This window comes from Nothobranchius furzeri, chromosome 17, assembly GCF_043380555.1.
Source record: "Nothobranchius furzeri strain GRZ-AD chromosome 17, NfurGRZ-RIMD1, whole genome shotgun sequence".
NCBI classification, from domain to species: Eukaryota; Metazoa; Chordata; class Actinopteri; order Cyprinodontiformes; family Nothobranchiidae; genus Nothobranchius; species Nothobranchius furzeri.
The window spans coordinates 38,433,040-38,460,733 of record NC_091757.1 but is presented as its reverse complement, the minus strand read 5'-3'; the positions used below and the strand labels follow the sequence as shown (position 1 = coordinate 38,460,733).

Here is a 27,694-nt window from a genome sequence, read left to right as displayed (position 1 = left end):
TGGAAGGCAAGAGAAGTTTTGTCCAAGGAATCTTCACAAAATCATACGTTTATAGATGATCGGAAAAAATGTGTCTGCCACACCATTTATTTTATTTTGAAGGGATATGAGGTCAAGGTGTGTGTGTGTGGGGGTGTCTGACCACAGTGGAGTCAGAGCCCCCCCCCCCCCCCCCCCCACACACACACACACACACACACACACACTTACACACACACATGAGGATGACTCACTGTGATCTCTGAAAAGTCAACAAGGGTTGGTCCACAGCTGAGCTGCAGGAGAACAGCGACAGAGATCATGCAGCAGCTGAAGAGACAGACAGTACCCCCTCTAGCCTCATATCTGACCTTCTACTATGTCATTTACAGATTGTTGTAGTTGTTTTTTGATGCGTTTTTTTCTACTACACATCCACAGTTGAATGGACACAATGCAGATTTGCAATCCAGAGCAGATTATGTCATGCATCGCTGAAACTTTCCGGGGCTTTAAAGTTTAACTCTCAGTCACCATGCCCTTCTTTGTCCAAAGCGTCGCTCTGAGCAAAGGTGCAGTGAAGCATCTGTAGCAAAGAATCTAATAAGCACAATGTGGGAATAAAGCAGAGGGAAGTGAGCATCAAAGGCAGCCAGGCGCAGCATGACTGGCATCAGTCTGAACTCCCAACCCAGGACACTCAGCATGCTCTTCAGCAATCGCCCCCTGTGGACCAGTCCTGGGCAGTAATTAAAACCATCATTCCCACTGCCTCAGTGTCTCATTAGCCACAGGACCTTAGGCTTTCATCCCTACTTGTCCAAGAATATCACAATGCCCCACAAGCAAAGATGAGTCGCTCGAACCCAGAAAAACATTTTGGTGTGTTCTCTGAGCCGAGGCGCTGCATCCAGCTACGGATAACACACGTCCAGTCCAGTTATTTACACCAGGAAGCTGCTCACCTGTGCAGCAAACAGAACACCCGTGTAAATGTGGAGTGTTTGCTCTGCAGGGGGAATCCTCTCTTTGCTTTACTTTTGTTGTTTTTGTCAACGTTTGCGGGAGAATCATTAAAAAACGAGGCCGAGCTGATACGTGTGAGGCTCCTATGCTTTCACTATCAAAGGGGAGGGCGAGCGTCGGTTGCAGTGGTCAGATTTAGCTCTTTGGCAGAAGATAAAAAGAAAGTCTTTCCCTGTGTTTAATTCAGTGGGAGCCATGACTAAGTCATGTAATGTAGCGGGCCTGTGAAGCACATCACCTGCTTTGTGTAGCGTACACGGAGACAGAAACGAACATGCCACTGGATCCTGAAAGCGAAGCACTGCAGCACAGGCCTGTTAGGAACATTTATTGTGATAGCTTTATTTTCCTCCCCGCTGAACCCGTTCTTCGGTCTAGCGGCGTTGCCAATGCTACAACCTTAATCCACTGCATGTTATTAACCTACTTGGCATCACCGCCAGGATGATTAAGCGAATTTAAACAACTGTGAGAGACTTATTGAGAAGACGGGACGTCGGTGCCAGCATTGTGTTCCTGTCAGGTGGTCTGTGGCCTTGCTGTCGTTAACCACAGCAGCCGCATCTGCAAAGTCAAACCATCCGATAGTTTAATACGTACGATAGAAAACCACTGCCTCATCTTACGTTTAAGAGTTGCTAAATAGTTTGGAAATGCCCCACCCAGACACACAAATGAGTCAGAGAGTGCTTTTACATAGGCCCGACAAATATGTCAGCCACTCCTCCTGCTGCGCCACAAGTGTGTGTGCGTGTGTATATGTGTGTGTGTTTCAAACGAAGTCTTCCCATTCTTCGGCCATGAGAAGCCTCTGATCTCTGAGCGACACAAAGATGGGCCCCAGCTGAAGACGAGTCCTCCACCTTTGTCAACATTCAGCCTGAATCAGCTGTTCTTTGAACAACAACAGTGAATTGTTTGGTGTGCCACAAAGCCCACTAAAGAGCGCTGGTGCCTTCTCTGCTGCCATTATGAGTGCGTTCACATTAAAAGCCAACAAGGAGCTGGTTCTTAGCCAAATTCAGCTAACTGACTCACTCGCTCCCGCTCTGTTTCTCTGAGAAGCCTTTGATGTTAGCGGGGGGGCTTCTGCCCTTGCAGTGATGGTAGCGAATGATACTTTAAGTGATTCTTTTTTATCCGGCAAGCTTAATGAAAGATTAATGGGTTTGATATTTTTCCCTTGTTTATATTTTATTTAAAATGTAAGCCGCGATCCTTGGCACCTGTGAAAAGCTTCTTGGTAATTACTTTGTGGATTAGTGGAAGTCACGTTATGCTCTTTGACTATGAAAAACAATGACAAGTGCTGATTGTCTCTGGGTAATAAGTGCTGACCTCGGCTCTGCAGCTCCATGCTTGTGTACCTCATTGTGGATGTTGGATCATGTATTTGTTGCAACATTTCCTTATTTAGCAGATGACAGAATGTGGATTTGACTCCATTTTACTGATGAAATGATGCAGAGGCAGGGATTTTTATAGAGACGGTCGAAATGTTTTCCAGAGAAGATTGTTGAAGTGAGTTTGGACATGATTAGACTGCAGAGGAAAAGCAGCAGTATTTGCTTTTTTGACACATAAGTGTAAGGGGGTGAGAATTTATCAGGGGAAACATATTAGCAGGTTTACTAATAAAAATCCCTGATAGGGATTCCCAAAGTGTGGTACGCGTACCCCTCGGGGTGCACGAGCTGCCGCTAGGGGGTGCGCGAGGTGAAAAGTGTAATGGCTGCAGAGCTCAGAGAAGTCTGTCATATGTCACCATTAGCGTAGCCAGAAACTCATTTGTGGGTGGGCCTAAGAAAAAGTAAGTTGGCACAATAAATGTAATTGAAAACAAGTATATTGTTGCGCGCGTGTCCTCCGCATGTGCCCTAGCTTCATAATAACAATGCGCCGAGCTTCAGCACTCTGGCCTGCGCACGCCGATATGTTCCGCATTTGATCTTTTTTAACGGTGTTGGAGAAATCTGAAGGTGGTGAGTCATTCTGGCAGATTATAATTAACACCCTGTCTCATGCAGGTGTTCTGACATTGTAAACCTCACACACAGAACATTGTGGATGTAACAAAATAATCAAGAAATAATTCCCATTCAGGCTATTAACAGCGAGCTGAAGATCTGAAGTTCAGAGTGCGTCTGTCAAAGGTCAGACGCGTTCCAGTGGAATCACGGCTCACGGGTGCACAAGTGAGCACATCTGGGCTGAGCAGAAGTAATTTTACAACATTGGTTTAAATAGCGCCAATAACGAGACGCGGTGACTTGAGCGGCTCTTGGAGCTGTGCCGCACACACACACACACACACACACACACACACACACACACACACACACACACACACACACACACACACACACACACAGACACACACACACACCAGGGTAAATTGCCTACCATTCCTGTTCTGGCCAAGTGGGCAGGGACAATCACTCTATCCACTGTAGAGCTTTATTACCAAAAGGTACGAAGGCCCGTCTCACCTGCTTTTTGTATTTGTTCAGGTTATATTTGTTTGAAACTGAATTTCTGAAACATTTAATTCTGACAACATTGAAAACAGAAGAAACCCATCAGGGGTATCCTTCTGTTACAGAAGTGTATGTGGGTTTCTTCTGGGCAGAGCTCAGTGTTGTGGATGTGCATGTTGCATTTCTTCTAATAGTTATAAACTCACAATATTTTTTTATGTAGGTTTGTTGAAACATAGAATATGGACAAAGTAAAAAGTCAGAAGACAGCTAAATGAAGCCGTCTTAACAGCTGAATGCCTTTCAGTGGCACGTTAGGCTTTTCTTTCTCAAAATCTTCTTCTCTACTGCTGTGAAACTACTTAATTGTACGAATATTTAAAGGTCGGTGGATGACTGTTCCTGCCTTTACCCCTCTGACGTAAATGATTTTGCTTGAACATGATGCAAATGGAGGCTGGGCTTGAGGCTTGCTGTCATCTGCGCTGACAGGAAATGGTGCCCTCACCAATTCCCAAGTATCTGTTGAACAGAGACCAAGTGGGTGAAATATTTGCATAGTCAAATGACAACGTTGATTCATCTGTCAGGCTTGTCAAAATTCAACACACTGCTGTGTCAGACCACGTTGAGTCACACAGTGATGGACGAAATGCACATTTGGAGAAGGAACAGCCTGTGACTCGGGTACTTCACCTCTCTCAGCGTAATTTATTTTTCTGACTGTGTATCAGAGGTGGTTTTACCATTAGGCAGGGCCAGATTAACACTTTGTTGTACCCTGGGCAACAATATTCAAGGGCCCCATCATCACGACCCAAGGATCACCATAATATGGTCACATACAGAATATTTTACTGTAATATGCAGTAAATATACTCAATACTTGAATGCCTGACATCACGTAACTCGCTCAGGGTAACCTTTGACCCACCTCGTGTGGACTGACCAATGAGGAGAGGGTCTTAAATTGAGGTCCTCTCTTCATTGGTCAGTCTGCATGAGACTGACTCTCAACTGACGTTCAAAGTCTAAGGCAGCGAAGCGTCTCTCATCTCTCATCATCTGATAACATGTCAGTAATGTCTGAGGAGCTTTTATAAACACTGTATAACTAACACTACTGGACAGGGTATGAATTACACAGAGGCTCCTGGGGAGCCCAGTTATGGGGGGTGGGGATGGGTGGGGTCATTTTGCCTTGGCCCCCAAAATGTCTTGAAACGGCCCTGGGTGTGTGACTGAGTTTTGAAGGTGATCTGAATTGTATCAGATGTATAAATACTACATGTGTATAACTTATTGCTTTATACAGGTAAAAACGTGTAGTGGAGATAGATCTACCTACAGTTTACTTTTCAACACTTTGTTTTGTTTTCTTGTTTTTATTGAACTATTTTCCTGTCCTGTCAGTCTCTCATCTTCCTGCATCTCCTCTAAACTCTCCAGAAAAACTGCTGCCTGGATTCTTACTTTTTCACCACATCAGTTATTTTTGAGCAGATCAAAGGGATCTCCTGACCGCAAAGCGGAGAGCGCGTTTCGATGCTGCGTCAGTGAGGTGAAATCTCCGCAGCACAGGTGATGAGGTCCGCAGGAACAGACCGCTTCAGGCGCAAATTAGACAGAAAGTAGAGAACATGTGCGGACATGAACGATCGTGTGCTAATTATAGTTTTTTTGGTTGCGCCACTTTGAGAATGGACCGTGCGCTGGAAGCAGCTGCCTGGAGCGCTGCGCAACAACGCGCTGTGCCGCTCTCTGCTCAGAAGAGTCCATAAATGATGTAATATCAGTAGAAAACTTTTTTCCGGCTCCCCTGGATGTGTAGGATATCTAACTCCCCCATAATTCGATCCCTGCTCCTGGATGAAAAGCCAGACATTTTCATCAATACAAGAACCCCCAGTCCGGACGCCCGGACAGAAAGTGAAAAGTGGACATGTCCGGGGAAAACCGGACGTACGGTCACCCTAGTTTAATATAAAGCGGGAGATTACAGATAGGCCTACAGTATTTTGCTCGTGCCCTTGCTGCCCTGGGCCCTTTAGAGATCGTGGGCCCTGGGCAATTGCCCAGTTGCCCGTATGGTTAATCCGGCCTTGCCATTAGGCATAGGTAGGCGGCCGCCTGGGGCCCCCTTGTGTTGGGGGGCCCCCTAGCCCTGACCGCCGACACCCCTCTGTTAATGCCACAATATTCTTATTACCAACCAGTGGCCGCAGACGGGATTGGACATGCGAACTTCTCATTACCATAATTCCTGAACCGTTCAAGATATCATTAAAATTCCAAAAGTGCTGAAAAGACTAAAAATGGGGCTTTGCATGCATATGTCATGAGTTGGTGTAGGAGGATGTTTTAGGACCCAAGATGCAGATACCAGATGAATGAGGCAGAGGTGGAGGATAAAGTAAAAATCCTTTATTAAGGTAGTAATCCAAAGGCAGCGAGCCAAAGTCCAATAAGTCCTGGGGAACAGGAACACCCAAATCTCTTCTTAGAGCACAAAAACCTGGAGACACAGCTCAACCAAGAGCACGAAGACCTGAAGGCAAAAGCTCAGAACAGAGCACGAGCAACGCTGACAACATATGAACCGACACCAGACACAGACAAGACAGAGCTTATATACACAGGGGCTGTGTCCGAATCCAGGGGTAGGATGCTTGTGAGTGCGCATTTTGAGGTCGATGACGTCAAAGCGCAGTGACGAGTACTGTCCGAATTCCAAGAATCCTCATTCTCGCGTCCTCAAACGCGTCCTGGCTCTACCCACATTTCGAGGATGGGTCTGATGGATCCTCACAGGAGCAAGGGTATCCCAGCATGCTTTGCGCGCCGGCCGCTGGACTCGACACTCGCAACAACGGCGGACGGAGCGGGACAGCAGTGCAGCTTAAAATGTAAGTTAGTTAAAAAAAATAGCGGTCAAAAAAATAAAATACGTGTTTGGGCACTTTTGGTTTGTTTTTTATATACGATCTAATACCGCAAATTGTTTTTTTCATGTAATTTAAGGCTAAAACATGCCCCACCGAAAACCAGCTTGAATGTGTAATAGGAAAAAACCACCGTAAACTAGCTTGATCCCAGCAGGCTTTTTAAAAGAAAATAGCGGTAGAAAACTAAGCTGAAAGCGATTCTGTTTATAGACATTTTTCGTTTGTATAAGTACATTTTAAGCAGAAATCAGCGAGAACGAGCTTGTATGGTGGTCCCGTCATAATTCCCGTGTGTGTGTGTTTATTTAGCGAATAAAGCTTCTCATCATTTGTTTTAAGGTTAACACCCCACCGTAAACTTGCTTGAAAGTCTAATAGGAAAAAACTCACCGTAAAAGAGCTTGCATCTTATGTAATCATGTAACGAACGCCAAAAATAACGAAAACTAAGTTTAATGTTTATTTAAGTTAATTTTTAAGAAACCACATTACTGATTTAATGTTTTTAATTTCATTTTAGGCAGAAAAAAACACAGAACACAATTTTCATCTCCCATGTTGATAAATTAAAATATTGTTTATTGCATGTTTTATCAACTATGATTTATAATCTGACTTTGTTCTTCTATTCCTCTCTATTCTCATCCAGAACCAGTACCTTTAAGGAGCATCTGTAATTTCATTATGCCCACAGTGTTCTCTGTTGTTAAATGACAATAAAGCCTTGTAATTCTAATTCCCTTTGTCTGTAGGACTGCAAGTATCCAGGGTCAGGAGAGGGAGTCAGTGGAAAGCCCACTGCTGAAACCTGGCCCTGGTTTGTCCCCATGGACGAGGTGTTGGGACAGAGGCCTTCCACTATGCCTCCTGTCCTTATTGCTTCCATTCCCGAGGACACTCCAGGGCCAAGTGCAGCAGTGGGTGAGACAGAGGACAGGGAAAGTGGTGGAAGGAAGCCGGACTCCTCATCAGGGAGAAAAAGGAGAAGGGCTGATGAGCTCCTTGACCTGATCAGGGAGGACATGAGACAACAGAGGGAAGCAGAGGAGAGGAGAGAAAGAAGGATGGACAGATTTTTAGCATTGATGGAAAGGATGGCAGAGAAATTGTTTTTTTTTCTTTTAGTTTCTTCTGGTTCAGGTTCTATATATGTGTTTGAATGTTTTTGTTATTTGTTTAAATGTAATAAAATTTCTATTAATTGATAACTCTTTTTTGATCATTAACAGTTTTATTATTCAGTTTTTAACAAGTAACAACATAGTAAATAAATTGTAAGGGAACACTGTAAGGAATAAAAGTAAAGATAAAAGTAAAATATATACAGTAAACTTGGAAAGCAGGGAGTCTTTGGTGGTGTTGCTAAATCTACTAAACATGGATCGAGGTGGATGGAGTGCAGGAACCGAGATCCGTGGCTGAACGTTTCTGGTTGGCAAGTGGAACATCAGACAGAGTGGTCTGCAGAGGGTGCTTCTGGATGTCTCATCTCACTGACCACTGCATCGTCCATCAAAAGGGTTTGCTGGGCTGGCTCAATCGACGGCTGTCACATCACTAACATTCAGATATATGCAAAAAAGGAGATCATGAGTATAATACTTGTAACTCTAGCAGATAACAGGACTAAATGATTTTTAAACTTTAAATACAAAGGCCGGTGACGTTTATTGAGCCGTCGCAGCTCCTCAAAAGCCACAAATAAAATGAAATATTGCTGTGGATCCATTTTCAACGTCGCTACTAGCTTGTTAGCCTGTTTGCTGCCGTCACGGTAGCTAGGCAACTTGACCTGGGGGCGGGAATAACAACGAGGCTAGTACTGTCCGAATTCAGAGCCACTGACTTCCGGTTTTAGCGGTCTTGCAAGGACCAGGCCTTGCTAGACCGGCGAGGACCCGTACTCACAAGCATCCTACCCCTGGATTCGGACACAGCCAGGGAGAAGTGATTAGGGAAAATGGCGGCAGGTGTGTGGAGTGAGAGCTGGAGGGAAGACAGGTGAACCTAATAATCAAAATGGGCAAACAGAAACAGAGGAGGCCAAACTAAACCTAATGGCTGCGGGAAGAATTAACACACACACAACACACACACACACCATCACACACCATACCTGTCAACTTTTGGATTTGAAAATAAGGGAAAATTTACAACACCGGCAGCGAGCCAACCCGCCGCCACAGCCGAGCGCTAGTATATCTTACATTGTAAGATAGGTGTACAAAAAATCTATAATAACCACTTTTCAACCACTTACTACAATTCAGTGATCAGAATCTGAGGCATACCTTTGTTGACATTGAAATGCTGTGAACATTCTGTTATAATACAGCCTAAATGAAAACACAAAAGGGGAAATGAAGCATATTTATTGATTTTACATTTTTCATTTTATATACAAGTCAACACATTACTTCATGTTTATTTCACATTGCTTGTCTTTAAGTTAAACATTTACATTTTATTTTCACTACACATTTTCTTTAGATGTATCATGTTCACTCATGTGGCTCTCTGACATTCACTAATGACTTATTATACAAATGTGTTGCAGATTTAGCATTCTTTAACACTTTTTTGGAAGGAGTGTATTTGTAGGCTGGGCCAGAGTGGTTGATTTTACATGACAGTAAAGCACAAACAGTGCTGTTGTCTAATGACATCCTATTCTCTGTAGCAATCTTTCTCACCATACTAAACACCCTTTCAGAACTGGCATTGCTGTGGGGAATGCAGAGTAAAGCCTTCATTAATCTTGGCAGCTCACTGAACCTCACATCCTTCCCTATCAGGCCCCAGAATCTGTCAATGTTGTCTTCTTGGGGGAGTTGCTTGCTATTTGTCACCTGGTAGTCAACGAGTTCCTCTCTCAGCCTATCTTCACTTAAGCTCAACTGAGGAAACATGTCCCCTAGCCTTTCCACTGGAAAATAAAGAAAGTGTTGCAAATCTAAACCATGCAATATTTAATCAATTCAATCATTCTATCAATGGAGAACTGCCCTAACATCTACCTGCCCCTGGAGGAATGTCGAGGCGAGCAGCAGGGTCCAGCACTTTCAAGTCCCTCAGGAGTGGATGGTCAAGGGGAAAGGAGGAGAACATCTTCTGAAGCGCTGCTTCATAGAACCTTCTCACAGATCTACAACAGCGTAAGAGTAAAAAACTGCATTAGTGGCAGCATTTTAGGCACAGTACAGCATATTCTCTCATACTGATGATGACCATTATAAAACAGCTGGGTAATATACTCACTGAAAGATTTTCTTCTCAGTGGACATGGGAAGCTCTACGCTTTTCATGAAGGCCTTTGTGTCTGCTCCAATAAAGAGCTCCTCATCAGCCAACTGATGTCCTTGTCCATACTCCACCTCCCTGAGAGGTATACCTACGATGGTCCTGGCTGGTATGAGGTAGCCCAGGATCCTCCTAATCAGCCTGCACATTTCCTCTTCCAGTCTGTGAATTTGTACTTCCTCTGACTGTAGAAAATATCATGGGTCACAACAAAATATCAGTGAATTAAGAATGCTACAATTAGCAAAATCAAATTTAATATTTACACATACATTCAATAACACTGATACCCACCTGGAAGGCAATATTAAAATCAGATAAAGATTTAAGGGCAGCAGTCAGGAACATGAAGTAGATCTTCATGACTGGATCACGCAGATGGCTGGCTAAATCATGTATTTTGGCGCTCCTCTCCACCTCCTCATGACTGTTGAAGTAGGCCTAGAGTACATAGGGAAACAGGGTGGCAATAGTTAAATAAAAGGAAAACACAGAATAGTAAGCTGTATGTATCTGCTGGAGTTACCATCCTTACCTGCAGTGCGTCCCACTGGTTCAACACTCTCTGGACACAGGTTAACAGACTCAGCCATTGGGTGCTGCAGTACCTGAGGAGCTTCAGGTGGTCTGAATCGGTAAAATCTACAAATTATTTATAGATTTCACATCTTTTTGCACTGTAATATAGACAATTATTTAGTTAGTGGATGGAAATGTATGTGTATGTCTGAAGAGTATCAACTGCAGGCCTATTTATTTATAATAATTTACCTTTTATCAAAGTGGGTGTATATCCCAACCAGGAAGTCTTCCACTGGTACCTGTGCTGCTTTGATGGCACAGCCAGTGGCCAGTTGTGCTAGGTGGCAGATGCAGCCAAGGTCCTGGACATGGGGCTGGCTGGTCTTCAGTCTGCTGATGACAGAGTTGTGTCTGCCTTTTATGACACTGGCGTTATCAGAGTTAAAGGCTATCAGGTTCTCCCATGGAATTCCTCTTTTTCTATTGGAAATATGAAAAAAATGCCATAAAATGTCTTACACTAAATGTAAGATTATAATTAAATGCAAATTACTACACACGTCAACAACACATTGCAGTTCCCCTACCTTAATGCTTCACTCAGCTTTTCATACAGATTTTCTGCATTTCCCACATTGCATATGGGCATCTCCATGAATTTTGTAGCGACCTGCAGAGTGGCCTCATCGTAGAGTCTGGTCAGGATGACGAATTCTTTGTCCGTTTTTCTGTTGTTCGACTCGTCACACATCAATGAAAAGGGCTGAGATCGGCATGTTCTGGCCAACTCATCATCTAGCTCTGCTGCTATGGCACCTGTTGAGTGAATGCCCAGTAACGTTAGCTAGCAATTTGCCACCAATATGCCTGCTGGACATGATTATGACTATGTATACGCTTTCATAATATTCATACTTAATTTGAATCAACTTACCTTTGATAAGTTGCGTAGATTTGGTTTTCCCCGCAGAATATTTTCGTGCAATAGCAGAGTCCGGGAACATCTCAGCTACACACTTGTTGAAGTCGTCACAGAAGGTGAAAGAAACATTGTTTTTGGCACACAGCATTGCCATTTTAACCTCCGCATTTATGACCTGGTCAGCCTCTGTGGTATTCCTAGTTACAAATGCCGACATCGTCTGGGCATGTTTCTGTGCTTCTAGCCAGCGCTTGTGCTTGGTTGATTTCTCATGCTGACTGACATCATTCCTTCCCCCGTGGGAGACACTAAAGTCGCAACTGCAAATCTTACAAAAAGCGTGACTTTGTCCCATCCTGCTCTTCTTTAGAAAAGTAAATTCGCTGTCCCATTTTTCTAGATATTTACACGATTTCTTTGATTTTTTGGCAGGAATGCCTTGTTCACTTCCATCATCGCTCTCGTTTGTTGTTCCTGTTATGTTCCCGCTGTCTGCACAAATCTCGCGACAACCAGTTCTCGCGAGGCTACAGATAATTTTAAAGAGGCAGAGGAATTTTAAAAATACGGGAGATTTACGGGAAAATAATAATTCGGGAGGACGGCAGGAAAGCAAAGTAAAATACGGTAGTTTCCCGGCCAAAACGGGAGACACACACACACACACACACACACACATTGAACTGGGGAATGGACACACACACACACACACACACACACACACACACACACACACACACACACACACACACACACACACACACACACACACACACACACACACACAATGAACTGGGGAATGGACACACACCCACACACAGCTGGGGACAAAGAGGCTGGAGCTGCAACTTGGGGCACAGAGGATAACTAAATGAACACTGGACCTGAGGGGATGATAAAAAGGTCTACAAACAGAAGACACCATATAGAGACGCAGACATGACACATGAGGGCGCTAGAGGACACAAAAGGAGCACCTAGAGAACAAAAGGAGACACATGAGATGAGACGCCGACACAGACCATGACAGCATATACAATACATTATGGTAGCCACCGGGATTCCCTGTCTTGAGCGCAACGAATCACAACACAGATTCAGAGACGTGCTGAGTTTGTCATCCAAAATGCTCCGTTTTATAACTTTTGAATGGCTGATCAGATTCAAATAATTCCAATGGTTCCTAAAAGTACATAAAAGCAGCTTTCCAATGATCTATAGCATGAAGCAATCGGAGTTATGAAAAATATCGCTGCCTACGAGGGGAAATCCTGCTGTACAGCCTGATTGAAACGGAGCGCAGCGCAGCGCCACCCTAAAAAGAAATTTAGACAAGGAGAGTCACAAACAATCCGAAATTAAGCATGCACATTAAAATACGCGCCCATTCAGACTCCTCTTGTCCTTCAGATTGATCAGCTGCAGGCTCAGTCGGCTCTTATTGGCTCTGGATTGAAGGATCAATGGATGTGAATGGGAATACCAATGAAAATATTAAGCTGGTACTGGTAATGATAAAACTGACAGGATGCAATTGATGCAGGTCTGAGTGTGGTTTATGTTATGGAATGAGAAAAGCAGCTGATCTCTGACGTGACTTGTCTTCAGGCTGTTGTTTACTTGGTTCTGCTTGTCCTTGACAGGGTTTCTCCTCTAAAACCTGCCTCTGTTTGCTTCGATCACTGCAGATAGGAACTTACTGCTGTTGTTAGAGGCTGCAGTGAGCGGCAGTAACAACTGAACCAAAAAGGAAAACACCCTCGGTTCAGAGATTCTATTCATACTCAGCAGGGTTGATAAGCTAATGGCTAGGTCGAGGTCAGTCAAGACCACGTTGCAATGCTGCCATCTTTAAACAGATCTGTTCAGCAACAAATCACAGCTCTTCGTGTGATTTTACATGATAAACCCTTCTACCTTTTTCAGCTTCACTGCTCAAGATCATTTAGGAAGATGTTTTTCAAAATTCCCAGCTAGGCTTGGCAACTGCATTAAAAGTGTTACATTTTTAATTTAAGCTTGTTCAAACCATTGATCGTAGGGATGTTCCAGCAGGATCACGAATACTGGCTGTGGAGTCCCGATAACAGCGTTTTAAATTATTTTTACCTTCAACTTTAGCTTAGTTTATACTTCTGTGTCTGCGTTGGTGCAGAGTCATGCAACACTGTTATCTGTGGTTCAGGGGCTTTCCAACAGGCACGCAAGTACAGACAGAGCCCAATGTTCTAACTATCTGCTGAAAGCTACGGAGATATGCAAGCCTGTGATTGGTCAGGACTCTGCTTCCTTTACCTTCACCAAAAGCACCACCATTCCCCATTAAAGACTGTTACGCAGTAAAAGTGCGGCGATATAAACGTTAATACAACCGTGACTGAAGGAGTACAACAGACTTTTATTTGTGTAAGGAAATTACAGGAAACTTGGCTTTGGAGGTGGTGACTGCATGAAGAGGTGGAGGAGAATGAGAGACACATTTGTCAGTGTTCAAAAAAACTTCTGAAATACATAAATACAATATAAACACACATTATAAATACTCTAGAGCAGGGGTCACCAACGTGGTGCCCGCGGGCACAAAGGTGCTCTCGGGGTAACCACGGGGTGCCCGCAGGCTATGTTCTAAAAATAGCACTAGTCACCACTGAACTTGACTTTATATCTCCTTTTTTTATTGTGTTGCTTTTCTTTTTGAGTCACAGTTGCATCAATGCTTATTTGAAAATGAAACTATTAACGAATAATTTTTAAGAACAAAAATATTTTATATTTTGTATGTTTTTATATTTTACCATCAACATATAAATAGTACTTTACCGTACGTGAATGTGGCAGTAGTGCAATCACACAGGCTGCAAGCTGCCATTAAAAACCGTAGAAGATGTAAACATGAACTTTCTTTGACCTACTAGTTCGATTCGGCGTTAAGCTAACGGGCGGCAGGTGCTGTTCCAATGAGGAGCTGGATACCAACCGAAAATGGCTGAAAAACGAAAGAAAACATATAATTTTCATAGTGATTGGGAGGAGGAGTTCTTTTTTACACTTGTGAGAGAAAAATGTGTGTGTCTCATTTGTGGTATGACTGTGGCGACAGCAAAGCGGCACAATGTGGAGAGACACTTCAGTACTTGTCATAAAAGCTACAATGCTAGCTACCCACCTAGCAGTGCACTATGGAAAGAAAAAGCATGTGAGTTAAAGGCAGCTTTGGGCAAACAGCAGTCTTTATTCAAGAAGCCGGTGGAAAAGTCACAAAAAACGACAGAAGCGTCATTTAGAGCCACACATTTTTTGATTAAGAACAAGAAGACATTTTCAGATGGAGAAGTTTTCAAAGAAGCAATGATGATAATCGCAAAGACTGTATTTAAAGATGAGAAGAATGGAACCAATGTCATCTCCACTCTCTCCAACGTCCAACTGGGTGCAAGTACAATGGTATGAAGAGTGACGGCTATGTCACTATGTCTCACTATGAGAACTTAACAGAGCAGCTGGAGCAGGATGTGGCAACATGCAAGTGGTTTAGCATCCAGTGTGACGAGTCTGTGGATTGCAGCAGTTCAGCACAGCTGATGGTCTTTATTCGTATGGTTTTTGATGACTTCTCCACAAAAGAGGAACTTCTGACATTACTGCCCCTCCAGACAACTACAAGGGGAGTTGATATATACAACGCAGTTAAGAGTTTTCTTATGGAAAAAAAAGTACCACTAGAAAAGCTAGTGTCCATGATCGGCCGGCATACAGGTTTCATCGCGCCCTGCAAAGGTGACACAGACTTCCCAACATTTCTACATTACCACTGCATCATTTATCAGCAGGCGATATGTTCAAAAGTGACCGGATTTGAGCATGTGATGACTCCTGTTGTGAAGATCATAAATAGCATCCACTCCAAAGCCAAACAGCACAGGATATTCAAACTACTATTGGAGGAGCTGTCAGCAGAATATGGCGACCTGTTACTACACACAGAAATCAGATGGCTCAGCAGGGGACGGGTTTTGCAACGTTTTTTTCTTTCACTTTTGTGTGAAATCAAGAAGTTCATGCAATCCAAAGGTGAAGACATCTCGTTGCTGGAGGACACTGAATGGATTCTTGACCTTGCATTTTTAACGGACATCACTGGGAAACTTAACCATTTGAACTGTGAGCTGCAAGGCAAAGGTAAAACTGTTGCTGACATGATAAGTGCTGTAAATGCATTCAAAGCCAAGATGAACATTTTCTCTGTGCATTTACAGAAAAAAAGGGTGCTGCACTTTCCTTATGTGCAGTCAGTGATGAATGACCATGCTTCTGCATCTGAGACTTTTGACAAAGTTGTGGACAAATACCCTGAAGTCATTAACAGACTTGGACAAGAGTTTGAGAATAGGTTTCGTGACTTTGATCAACTTGAGCCATGTGTGTCATTCATCTCCCAATACTTTTGTGCAAGTAGAAATTGCATGCATTGCTGAGCAGCTAAGTGCAACATTCAGCTTGAATGCTGGGGAGGTGGAGATAGAAATTATAACACTGCAAAACGACCTCCATCTCAAAGCCCATCAAAGTGAACCAAACTTTTGGTGCCTTGTGGATACAGAGAAGTACAAAGGTGTGTGCACAGCAGCTATGAAGGTTGCCTGCATGTTTGGTTCAACTTATCTCTGTGAATCAGCCTTTTCTGACATGAACTTCATAAAGAGCAAACACAGAACACGCCTTACTGATGCTCATCTACATGACTCAGTCAGAGTTGCAGTATCAGTTACACCCCAGATTACAGCAATCTGGTGCCAGGTTTCCCACTAATAGAAATGTGCCAGATGTTTTCAGCTAAACAGCTGCATGGCAAAGTTCCAACATATTCAAGCTGTTATGTACAGATTTAGTTAAAAATGCTAAAGATTTAGTGGTAAAAAGTTGTGTTTTGCAGGACTGAAAGGTTACATAACTGACATTTTACCTAGTCTGATTAAGATTGTTTCAGAAGTAGTTAGTAAAAATGGGACATGTTTTTCCAAGAAATGTTGCAGAGGTGATTATTTGAATATGAGAGACAACTGAAATGCACTGAGATAAAAAAAAGTAAGTGTTACATGTTGAGATTTATCTGTTTCCTGCCTTAAATCATTATTATTATTTGAGAAGCAAATTAAATGTTGTCAGACATATCAACATTGAATTAAAAATAAAAATAAACTAAGTTTTCAGAAGTGTGTCATGTACAGGTAGCCCTTCGTATTACTCCGTACCCTTTAAGTTGCTCTCGGTTTCAAAAAGGTTGGTGACCCCTGCTCTAGAGACACGACTTCACTGGTGGCAGGATACTCCACAAAATTGCTGCGCCCTCTGTTGTCCTGGTGGAGAATTGCTACACAATACTGACACCAGTGGATGAACGAAGGAAAATGTCTACGTCTATGTGTGTGTGTGTGTGTGTGTGTGTGTGTGTGTGTGTGTGTGTGCAAACTTGCTGATGAAGTATAAACTAGGTTTTAGTTTATTTTTTACTAATTTAGGACCAAATTTTTCACTGCAATAAGAACTAGAAAATTTGCATTTATTGCACAAATGCTGTTTGAATGCTGGATAGCTGAAACTGTAAGCTGAAGCTTCTGAACAGCTGAACTGAAGCTGCTGAACAGCTGAACTGAAGCTGAAACAAAGCAAAACTGTCAAAATAAGCTGAATGTCTTGAAAGATGTAGAACACATGTGTCAGACACAAGGCTTGCGGGCCAGATGCGGCCCGCGGAGCATTTTTATGTGGCCTGCGAGATAAATATCAAAAATATATTAAAACTGGCCCGCTGGCCGATTTTACTGCAAAGACTTCAACTCCCATGATGCTTTGCGGCGTTAGCGCAGAGCCAAAGTGCCCCCTCCTTTGTGTTTTTTCTAGCGCCTGCTGCCGGTGTCTGCAGCTCTGCTGTCTCGACAAACTAAACACTCCTCTCACTCAGCACCGAGTGCACTCAGCTATTTTCTGACGTTGAAGCCCAGAAACGGAGATTCTAGCTGCTCAATAATGTGTTTACGACTGAAAGAGAAAGTTTTCCAACTAACTTCCAGACAGAGCTGATATAACTCCAGCGAGCAGCGACACGCTCAAACCAGCACGACTCTGTGGTTGCTGTCGTTGTGTTTCCTCCCCGACACACAACAACGTGGTCAAGCTGCTCAGACATGTTCATCAGCACAAACCTATGTGAGCACCTGTTTTCATCTAATGTTGTCATTATTATGATGAAGATGAACAAAACAACAGGAGTCTCCTCCTCAGCTCAGATCAACCCCATGATGCAGGTATCTGGCTGGAACAGGTGAGCATCACAGTAAATCAGTGGAGCAAACTGAGCTTTAAATATGTTGGTTTTATGCTCTTTTTCTGTTCCAAAACATGAAAGTTGACAGGTGAGATGTTGCATTTTCATTTAAGATAAAATAATACTTTTATTTTGTTGTTGGCCCGTGAGAAAAGATTGAACAGGAAGTGGAAAGGCTGCAGATAGATGAATAGAATAGTAAATCCCTTTATTGTTCCTCAGTGGGGAAAGCTAGACGTCACAGCAGCGATGACATTTATTACAGGAGAAAAAAGGACAATAAAAAATAAGAAAAATGAATGAACAAGAAAACATAAATCCTGAATAGATTTTAAAAATGCTGCTTATACCACAAATAATGAATACCACTGATGCCTTTTATTTAAAACTGACTTGCTCGTGTGTAATTTGGTTATTCCACATTCAGTGTTAATGAAGAAATATGTTTGTTTCCAAATTTAAAGTTTCAAAATTGCATATATGTTGATAAAGAAAATGTGCAAATTTGCCGTCACTTTTTCAAAAAATATTAAGTTTGGCCCTCGACTCCGTCCCAGAGTTTCATTTCGGCCCAGTGTGAGTTTGAGTTTGACACCCCTGCTTTTAAGTGATGAGAAAAACATCTTAAATTCATTTAAGAAGCCTGAGAAAGATGGCTTAGCACTCCTCCATTTAGCACAATGAATATGAGATTTACCCAACAGAATTAATATGTTGATAGTGTCGGTGACAAACAATGCAGGATAATCTCAGTACAAAAGAATGTCATTTGATTGAAATGAGGGCATATTGTTAATTTTTAAGGAAATCCAGTTTTTTAAGTCACACCAGAAGTATGGAGTAATAGCACATATAAAAAACACATGTTCAAGTGTTTCATCTTCGCTAGTACAGAAAGAGTATTGTTCTACTTTGAAGCCAAATCTCTTTTTTAGAAATTCTGCCACCGGATAAACTTTGTTAATGATTTTAAAATGTGTTTCCTTCACCTTGGGTAGAATAGGCCATTTTGTATACTTTGAGAAAGCATTAACTGTATTGGAAGCAATCAAACTTAAATCACTTTTAGTATCTTTTATTCCAAAGTTGTGAAATACCATACCTTAGTTTAAACTTTAAAGGAATTACTAATGAAACTGTTATTACATTTTTTGTCCAGCAGATGGCGGTGTCCTAGCATTAGATTTGGCAATACTGGGGAGAGGTTGTTGTGTATCATAATTTTTTTTTTATCAAATTAAGTAGAGGTGGTGGGATTAACTTACATAATTTACTATATTCTTTTTGCGAGCAATTTAAATTAAATTATTTTAAAAATTCTGTGTAGCTTAAGAGAATACCATTCACATCCATAAGATCTGATACAAATAGAATCTTTTTATTAACCCATTCACTTTTAAGCATAGATTTACGATTAAGCGTCATGACCCTATTGTTCCATATTGTGGAGTTATGGGGAGAGAAATTGTGGGTAAACATCATTTTCCAAAAGTGTAAGGTCTGTCTGTGAAAGTTGGATAGCTTAACTGGAATCTTATTAACCTCAAAATAACATTTTAAGAAGAAGTCCAAACCACCCACTTTGTTGAATATAGATTTAGGAATGTGGAACCACATAGAGTCTAAATGAGATAAACATGACTTTAACCATTTAATTCTAAGGGTAGCAATCATAGATACAAATTCTGGAGCGTTGATACCACCTTTACTATATTCCTTCACTAGTTGAGATCTTTTAATGTAGTGTGTTTTGTTTCTCCACAAAAATTGGTAAATTATTTGGTTAGCTTTAGTAATATTTTTTGGGGGAATATATAAAGAGCAGCAGGGAAAAATCAGTTTCAAGTTGCCCTCAGTTTTAGCAAGAAGGCTCCTTCCAAAAATGGTGAGATCTCTAGTCAGCCAGTGATTGAGTGTTTTCTTCAAATCTAAAATACAGTCAGAGATATTAGAATCTTCTCTTTTACTTAAGTTTGTGGAAAGTAACACGCCTAGGTATTTGACTTCTGATTCAACTTTAATCGAAGCAATTGAGGAGTGTGGGCTTGTGTGAATTGGTAGAAGTTCACATTTTTCAAATTAAGAGATAGTCCAGATGCTTTAGAGAAAAGAGATAATATTGATAGTTTTTTCAGCCACAGATTCATCTTTAAGAAAAATACATGCGTCGTCCGCAAACTGACTTATTTTGAATTCTTTATTAAAGATTGAAATTCTCCTCCTTGAACCGTCACCTTATCGTGGTGGAGGAGTTTGAGTGCCCTAATGATCCTAGGAGCTATGTTGTCTGGGGCACTTAGTGCCCCTGGTAGGGTCTCCCATGACAAATTGGTCTTAGGTGAAGGGTGAGACAAAGAACGGTTCGAAGGATCTTTCATGGCGGTTAAAACGAAGAGTCGGAGTACCCGGCCCGGAGGGTTACCGGGGTCCCACCCTGGAGCCAGGCCTGGGGTTGGGGCCCGTGAGCGAGCGCCTGGTGGACGGTCTTTCGCCCATGGGGCCCGGCCGGGCCCAGCCCGAACCGGATACATGGGCTCGTCCAACTGTGGACCCACCACCCGCAGGAGGAACATGAAGGGTCCGGTGCAATGCGAATCGGGTGGCAGACCAAGGCGGGAGCCTTGGCGGTTCAATCCCCGGACAAGAAAACTAGTTTTTGGGACATGGAACGTCACCTCGCTGGCGGGGAAGGAGCCGGAGCTTGTGGCAGAGGTTGAGCGGTACCGGCTAGATATAGTCGGACTCACCTCGACACATTGCATTGGCTCTGGAACCTGAGACCTGGAGAGGGGTTGGACACTCTACTTTGCTGGAGTTGCTCCGGGTGAGAGGCGGAGGGCTGGGGTTGGCTTTTTGTTAGCCCCGAGACTCTCTGCCTGTGTGTTGGGGTTTACCCCGGGGGACAAGAGGGTAGCTTCCTTGCGCCTTCGGGTCGGGGAATGGGTCCTGACTGTTGTTTGTGCTTATGGGCCAAATATCAGTTCAGAGTACCCACCCTTTTTGGAGTCCCTGGGACGAGTGCTAGATAGTGCTCCATCAAGGGACTCCATTGTCCTGCTGGGGGACTTCAGTGCTCACGTGGGCAATGACAGCTTGACCTGGAGGGGTGTTGTATTTTAATACACTGTAAGTAGTTCACTTTTTATAAACAGAAGAATAGGCTGTTTTTATCATCAGGGAGTTTAATTAAACACTCTGTATTGACTTTGAGACAAGAAAAGAGAGAGATATGGGATCGTTTGAGAATCTTTAATTTCTGAATTACAAATTCTAAACAATCTACCAGGACTACTCTGTGATGGATGAGAATGGATTCGGATGTTGTGTTGGTGCGTGTGTGTGAGTGTGTGTGTATGGTTCAGATTCTCTAGGATGACGTAATCGAATCTGGTCGTCTTTGTTATGACTAGATATCACGAGGCTTATAAAGTGATGACATGAGCCGCTATTTTGCCGTGTACGTACCCAGTGGGGGTCTCCCAAGTAGATCAGGAATTGCCAGGTCTGGAAACCTCGGATGTACGGTGGAGCTGTCGGTGCAGCGATCACAACGTTTCAAAACCCGTCTGGAGGGTCGGCCCGGTACCGTTCAGCGGCGTCAGCAGGTGCTCTTATTTTGAAAGGACGTCGTCTGGTTGTTAAACGACGAAAATCTCCCGTTTCACAGTTCTTAGTTTAAAGAAAACGCATCCGGCCAGGCTGCGCTTGTCTTTAGGATGATGGTGAATAGAACTGAAGTCAAAATGGAACTGACCTAAAATGGCGTTGCCTTGTTTTTATATCTCTGACTTGTTGATAAGTTTCAGTAAAGTAGATTGGACACTTGAAGTCAACACCAGATTCTCCTGCGGCAGCCGAAAGCTCTGATTGGTTGGAACAATGTGTCATGCGTTTCTATGGAGATGAGGATCAGTACGTCTGTGCAGTAGTCCTGGTTTCATTAAACATAATTCATGACATATTTATTTCACAGATCATTCACTTGATTATTGTTGATCAACATCTGTTTTGCTTAATAATTTTAATCACAAATAAAGTACTTTGATTAAGTAAAGCTTCTTCTTCTCCTTCGGACTCTTCTCCTGGAATGTAAACAGTCTGAGGAACAACCGACCTTGGTTTTTCTACACGGTGTTATTGTGCCCAGGGGCAGCTGTATGTAGTTGAAAACAATGAACTTCATAACCTTACAGGAGGAACGGCCCACCTAATCTGAACTCGAGCGGTGTTTTGTTATTGGACTTCTGTGCAAGCCGCAGTTTGGCCATAACGAACACCATGTTCGAACATAAGGATGCCCACCGGTACACTTGGTACCAGGGCAGCCTAGGTCACAGGTCGATGATAGATTTTGTAGTCATATCATCTGACCTGCGGCCGTATGTTTTGGACACCCGAGTGAAGAGAGGGGCGGAGCTGTCAACTGATCACCACCTGGTGGTGAGTTGGATCAGATGGCAAGGGAACATGCCGCGTAGACCTGGCAGACCCAAACGCATAGTGAGGGTCTGCTGGGAACGCCTGGCAGAAGAACCTGTCAAGACGGTCTTCAACTCCCACCTCCGGCAGAGCTTTGACCACATCCCGAGAGCAGTGGGGGACATTGAGTCCGAGTGGGCCTTGTTCCACTCTGCGATTGTCGAGGCGGCTGTTGCTAGCTGTGGTCGTAAGGTGGCCGGTGCCAGTCGTGGTGACAACCCCTGTACCCGCTGGTGGACACCAGAGGTTCGGCGAGCTGCAGGCTGAAGAAGGAGGCCTACAGGGCGTGGCTGGTCTGTGGGTCTCCGGAGGCAGCAGACAGGTACCGGATAGCCAAGCGGGGTGCAGCAGTGGCAGTTGCCGAGGCAAAATCTCGGGCGTGGGAGGAGTTTGGTGAGGCCATGGAGAAAGACTATCGATCGGCTCCAAAGAGGTTCTGGCAAACTGTCCGGCGCCTCAGGAGAGGAAGGCAGCAACTCGCTCACACTGTTTACAGTGGGGATGGGGAGCTGCTGACGTCAACTGAGGCTATAGTCGGACGGTGGAAGGAATACTTTGAGGAGCTCCTCAATCCCACCAATGCGCATTCCGAGGAGGAACCAGAGCTGGGAGGCCTGGGGATGGACTGTCCGATCTCGGGGGCAGAAGTTGCTGAGGTAGTCAAACAACTACACAGCGGCGGAGCCCCGGGGGCGGATGAGGTTGGTCCTGGGTATCTCAAGGCTATGGATGTTGTAGGGCTGTCATGGTTGACACGTCTCTACAACATTGCGTGGTCATCGGGGGCAGTTCCTAGGGAGTGGCAGACCGGGGTGGTGGTCCCCATCTTTAAGAAGGGTGACCTGAGGGTGTGTTCCAACTATAGGGGGATCACACTCCTCAGCCTCCCTGGAAAGGTCTACGCCAAGGTACTGGAGAGGAGGGTCCGATCGATAGTTGAATCTCAGATAGAGGAGGAGCAATGTGGTTTTCGTCCTGGCCGTGGAACTGTGGACCAGCTCTATACCCTTGCAAGGGTGATGGAGGGGGCATGGGAGTTTGCCCAACCAATCCACATGTGCTTTGTGGATTTGGAGAAGGCTTATGACCGTGTCCCCAGGGGCACCCTGTGGGGGACGCTCCAGGAGTATGGGGTGGGTGGCTTTTTGTTAAGGGCCATTCAGTCCCTTTACCAGAGGAGCGTGAGTTTGGTCCGCATAGCCGGTAGTAAGTCGGACCTGTTCCCAGTGCGGGTTGGACTCCGCCAGGGCTGCCCTTTGTCACCGGTTCTGTTCATCACTTTTATGGACAGAATTTCTAGACGCAGCCGTGGTGTGGAGTGTGTCGAGTTTGGTGGCAGGAGAATCTCGTCTCTGCTTTTTGCGGATGATGTGGTCCTCCTAGCTTCATCCAGCTCTGACTTTCAGCTCTTGCTGGGTAGGTTCCCGGCCGAATGTGAAGCGGCTGGGATGAGGATCAGCACCTCCAAATCTGAGACCATGGTTCTCGACCGGAAAAGGGTGGCTTGCCACCTCCGGGTCGGGGGAGAGGTCCTACCTCAAGTGGAGGAGTTTAAGTATCTCGGGGTCTTGTTCACGAGTGAGGGTAGGAGGGATCGGGAGATCGACAGGCGGATTGGGTCGGCGTCTGCAGTGATGCGGACGCTGAGCCGATCTGTCGTGGGGAAGAGGGAGCTGAGCCAGAAAGCCAGGCTCTCGATTTACCGGTCGATCTACGTCCCAATCCTCACCTATGGTCATGAGCTTTGGGTAATGACCGAAAGAACGAGATCGCGGATACAAGCGGCCGAAATGAGTTTCCTCCGTAGGGTGGCCGGGCTCAGCCTTAGAGATAGGGTGAGGAGCTCGGACATTCGGGAGGGACTCGGAGTAGAACCGCTGCTCCTCCGGATCGAAAGGAGCCAGTTGAGGTGGTTTGGGCATCTGGTCAGGATGCCTCCTGGACGCCTCCCCGGGGAGGTGTTTCGGGCATGTCCTGCCGGCAGAAGGCCCCCGGGTCGACCCAGGACACGTTGGAGAGGTTACATCTCCAATCTGGTCCGGGAACGCCTTGGGGTCCTGCCGGAGGAGCTGGTGGACAAGGCCGGGGAGAGGACGGCCTGGAGCTCCCTAATTGGGATGCTGCCCCCGCGACCCGGACCCGGACCCGGATAAGTGGAGGAAGACGAAGACTGATATTCCTTTAATGGAGTTAGAATTTTTAATTAGTGATGTTAAAAGTTGAGTTGCCGATATAAAAAATCTTTGGGGATATAGGGCATCCCTGTCAAATTCCTCGATTTATATTAAATCCAGAGGTCAGACCTGGGTTAATGACTCGACCAGTGACCAGCATGTAGCTTTTAGCAGTTGTGATGGAGAAATGATTACAGCTAATAAATATGGAGCATTTGTAAAAAAAGAGGCAGAAACAATGTGTGTTTATTTAGCTTTAGTCTCTAGATGAGATGCCTTTTTTTACTCGTTGGCTTTTCACCTGCTTGTAAAAACTCAACTTTTCTTTCAGTTAAATTGATCAAAACCAATGAGAGAAGTACAGAATCAGAATCCAGACCAGATCCTAAATTGATCCTTGTTTCAGGAAACCTAACAGCCACCAGGCGTCTGCTCTGACAAAACCAGAAACACAATCAGGTTTCTTAGTGTTTTCTTTTCTGATCCTGTCATGTTGTCTTTGTCCTCTTTGAACATCTTAGGTGTGTTCTTGCTGTGCGTTACTTCTAATTCCATGTATCTTGTTTTTAAAAAAGAACGACAACATGTCTTTGTCCTGTCCTGTCCATGACCTCCTGTTTCCTTCCATGTCCCCTTTTGTATCCATGACCTTTGACCCCTGTCTTTCTCTGGTGGTGGTTCCCCTCTTATTGGTTATCTTTCATCATCTACACTGTAAAAAAAAACGTAGATTTTACGGTAAAACGGCGACAGCCGGGGTTGCCGAAATAGTTCCGTAAAATTACAGGTATTTTTTTTCTTTTACAGTAAGAAGGTGTGTTTATTGTTATTTTTACGTTTAAAAATGGTGCTGAAGTCAGTATTTTACTGTAGAAGAAAATGTTTTTAGCTCTCTGCGTGCTCAGTCCCCCTAAACCTCTGATGCTAGAAGCGCCCCTGGCACACACTCTTTACACGCTTACTTTGATTTACGTGACAGAGTTCATTTCTACTCTCAAAGCGTTTAAAAGGACAAACAGGAGGCAGAAATGGGGAGGGGCAAGAGATGGAAACAGAGGAAAATGTAGAATGGCTCCAAAACTCCCAACTCCTAACAAAATAAAAGCCTTTAATAAGTGATCATGATTTAATAATATAGATGACAAGTAGGCCAACCTCTGTCCACCTTGCATGTGAGCACAGCAGCGACTGAGTTACAGCCTGTCACACAGGGCCGTGCAGAGACCTTTGACGGGGCGGGTGCTCAAAGTAAAAAAAGGGGCACTTATAGAGCAATCCAACAAGTTAGAAAATTCAGATAATGGGACCCTTGGGTTCAAACAACATAATAAAAATATATAAATTAGTGTCATTAGTGTTAATGTTAGTTCATAAATAATAGTTTTAGTTTATAAAGCTGACTTATATCTAGAGATGTTACAACCACATTTTTGCCCCTGATCCGAGTCCAAGTTGTTTGATTTTTGATTATCTTCCAATACTGAGTCCTGTTCTGATACCAGGTGGTGATGCAACGCATTATAAAAGAAGAAATAGGTCGTCCTTCTGTCTGTATTTGTCATTTTGTTATTTTAGCCTGAAAAGGTCACTCATTCAGGAAGTACATTTAACAGAAATCAAGATACTTTATTGCTATTGCACAGGTGTACAACCAAAGATATTTTGTGCCTACTAAAGACAGCTCTAGTAAGAGGTAGTAAAATAAATGTAAAATAAATGCAACCACAGAGAGTTAGCCAGTGTGATCTACAGCTATGTTAGCTGAGATCTTTTTCCTGTCAGGAGAAAATTCTTGATCCCATTCCATGATCTCACTGAACTTAACACTAAACATGAGAGCTCTGCTACCAACCTAACAACAACATCCTTTACACAAAGGCACCATCATCCCATACGTGGCAGGAGTCTCAGAGAAACTTAGAAGAATCTTCTCCAAACACAACATCCCGGTAAACTTTAAACCCAACAACACCCTCAGACAGAACCTGGTCCATCCAGAAGACAAAACACCCAAACAGAATCTCAGTGGGGTCGTTTATGCAGTCCATTGTAGGAACACTGTCCAGATGTTTACATTAGAGAAACTAAACAAGTACACAAGAACATAAAACAACACAGGAGAGCCACCTCTTCAGGTCAGAACTCTGCAGTCCACCTTCACCTGAAGGACAAGGGACACACCTTTGAAGATGACAAAGTCCGCATTCTGGACAGAGAAGATAGATGATTTGAGAGAGGAGTAAAAGAAGTTATCTATGTAAAAACATGAAAAGCCCACTTTAAATAGGGGCGGGGCTTAGATTTCACCTTTCCAGTACCAATAATGCAGCTTTGGTCAAGGTCAGTTTTACTTACAGAGCGCATTTACAGCAGCAAAGCTACACCAAATCACTGTACAAGGTAAAACAAATCAACAATAAAAACCTAAAATAAGATAAGCACACAACAGTCACAATCTATGATAAAAACTGTTAAAAACTATTAAGATGCTCAAGTAAACCTGCATTAAAAGCCAAATCAAAAAAATGCGTCTTAAGAAGGGATTTAAAATGCTCTAGATTCTGTGTGGTCCTGATGTTGAGAGGTAGCTTGTTCCACAGTTTGGGACCAACCACAGAGAACGCTCTGTCGCCGCGAGTCTTGTGGCGGGTTTTTGGAACTGTTAAAAGAGCTTGAGAACTGGACCTAATGGTTCTGGCAGGGACGTAAGCGGACAGCAGCTCAGAGATGTAAACTGGGGCCAGGCCATGAAGGGATTTAAAAACAAAAAATAAAATTTTGAAACGGACCCTGTAAGAGACAGGAAGCCCAATGGAGAGAGGCCAGAACCGGGGTTATGTGATCCCACTTGCTGGTTCCAGTCAGCAAGCGAGCCGCTGCATTTTGGACCAGCAGAAGTCGGTGTGGGGAGGACTGGTCCAGGCCAGAATACAGGGAGTTGCTGTAGTCCAATCGGCAAGACACGAACAGGTGGATGACATGTTCGAGGACATTAGCAGGAAGGTATGGCTTCACCTTTGCTATCTGCCTTAAATGATAAAAACCTTATTGGACCACTGCACTCACCTGTCTGTAAAGATTAAAAGAACCGTCTAAAAACACACCAAGGTTTTTAACACAGGGTTTTAGAAAACCAGAACAAGGACCAAGTGGACCAACAGCGTTGTTTAAAAGATTAAAACTTTTTTTTGAATCTCATTCAGTTTCAGTCTAGGTCACATCTTCCTGCATCTAATCAACATGATGACTCACCATCAATAGAGGCTAAAGGCTCATCAGGAGATGAAGAGGCGGGGTACTCAGAGTAGTTTCTGCTCTTTAAATAACAACAGAAAGCTACAGCTTATGAGCTTGACTCTCCCATATTCCAGTTAGAACTGACAAAGCTCCTCAGAGGAGAAGTGAAATGTTTTAAAGAAACCAAAGAAGTCCAGTTGCCTTCATCTGAACTCTTTGGAGTAATAGTCAATAATAAAAAATACATAATAAAGTAATAAAACGTATATAATTATGCTCACATTCACTTTTACCATCTCTTTGTGGGA

The 27,694-nt window shown here is 43.7% G+C and overlaps 3 protein-coding genes across 9 annotated transcripts in view; 1 reads left to right on the top strand and 2 right to left on the bottom strand.

Annotated features, from left to right (window-relative positions):
• Positions 1 to 27,694, bottom strand: part of LOC139063594 (zinc finger protein 665-like) — a 101,344-nt gene that overhangs the window by 30,188 nt on the left and 43,462 nt on the right. The gene's annotated exons all lie outside the window — the stretch shown is intronic.
• LOC139063790 (uncharacterized) lies at positions 8,783 to 13,116 on the bottom strand. The gene is made up of 9 exons (XM_070546607.1): positions 13,089 to 13,116; positions 11,184 to 11,663; positions 10,837 to 11,065; positions 10,569 to 10,729; positions 10,263 to 10,369; positions 10,022 to 10,168; positions 9,686 to 9,912; positions 9,445 to 9,572; positions 8,783 to 9,353 (listed from the first exon to the last, which is right to left on the bottom strand). Exons 1-9 carry the CDS (start codon positions 13,114 to 13,116, stop codon positions 8,929 to 8,931), a joined length of 1,932 nt encoding a protein of 643 aa, XP_070402708.1. The 3' UTR covers positions 8,783 to 8,928.
• Positions 14,256 to 15,980, top strand: LOC139063730 (general transcription factor II-I repeat domain-containing protein 2-like). The gene is made up of 3 exons (XM_070546430.1): positions 14,256 to 14,607; positions 14,667 to 15,623; positions 15,772 to 15,980. The coding sequence occupies exons 1-3, from the start codon at positions 14,256 to 14,258 to the stop codon at positions 15,978 to 15,980; spliced, it is 1,518 nt and encodes a 505-aa protein (XP_070402531.1).

Bases quoted from the DNA above. Each gene is read 5' to 3' on its own strand.
- LOC139063790 (XM_070546607.1), bottom strand. From the start codon at position 13,116: ATGATCTTGAGCAGTGAAGCTGAAAAAG. The intron at 9,573-9,685 runs GTGAGTATATTA...ACGCTGTTGTAG, and splicing joins ACTGAGAAGAAAATCTTTCA to ATCTGTGAGAAGGTTCTATG. The intron at 9,354-9,444 runs GTAGATGTTAGG...TTTATTTTCCAG, and splicing joins CGACATTCCTCCAGGGGCAG to TGGAAAGGCTAGGGGACATG.
- LOC139063730 (XM_070546430.1), top strand. From the start codon at position 14,256: ATGACTGTGGCGACAGCAAAGCGGCACAATGTGGAGAGACACTTCAGT. The intron at 14,608-14,666 runs GTACAATGGTAT...AGAACTTAACAG, and splicing joins CAACGTCCAACTGGGTGCAA to AGCAGCTGGAGCAGGATGTG. The intron at 15,624-15,771 runs GTAGAAATTGCA...TTGTGGATACAG, and splicing joins CTCCCAATACTTTTGTGCAA to AGAAGTACAAAGGTGTGTGC.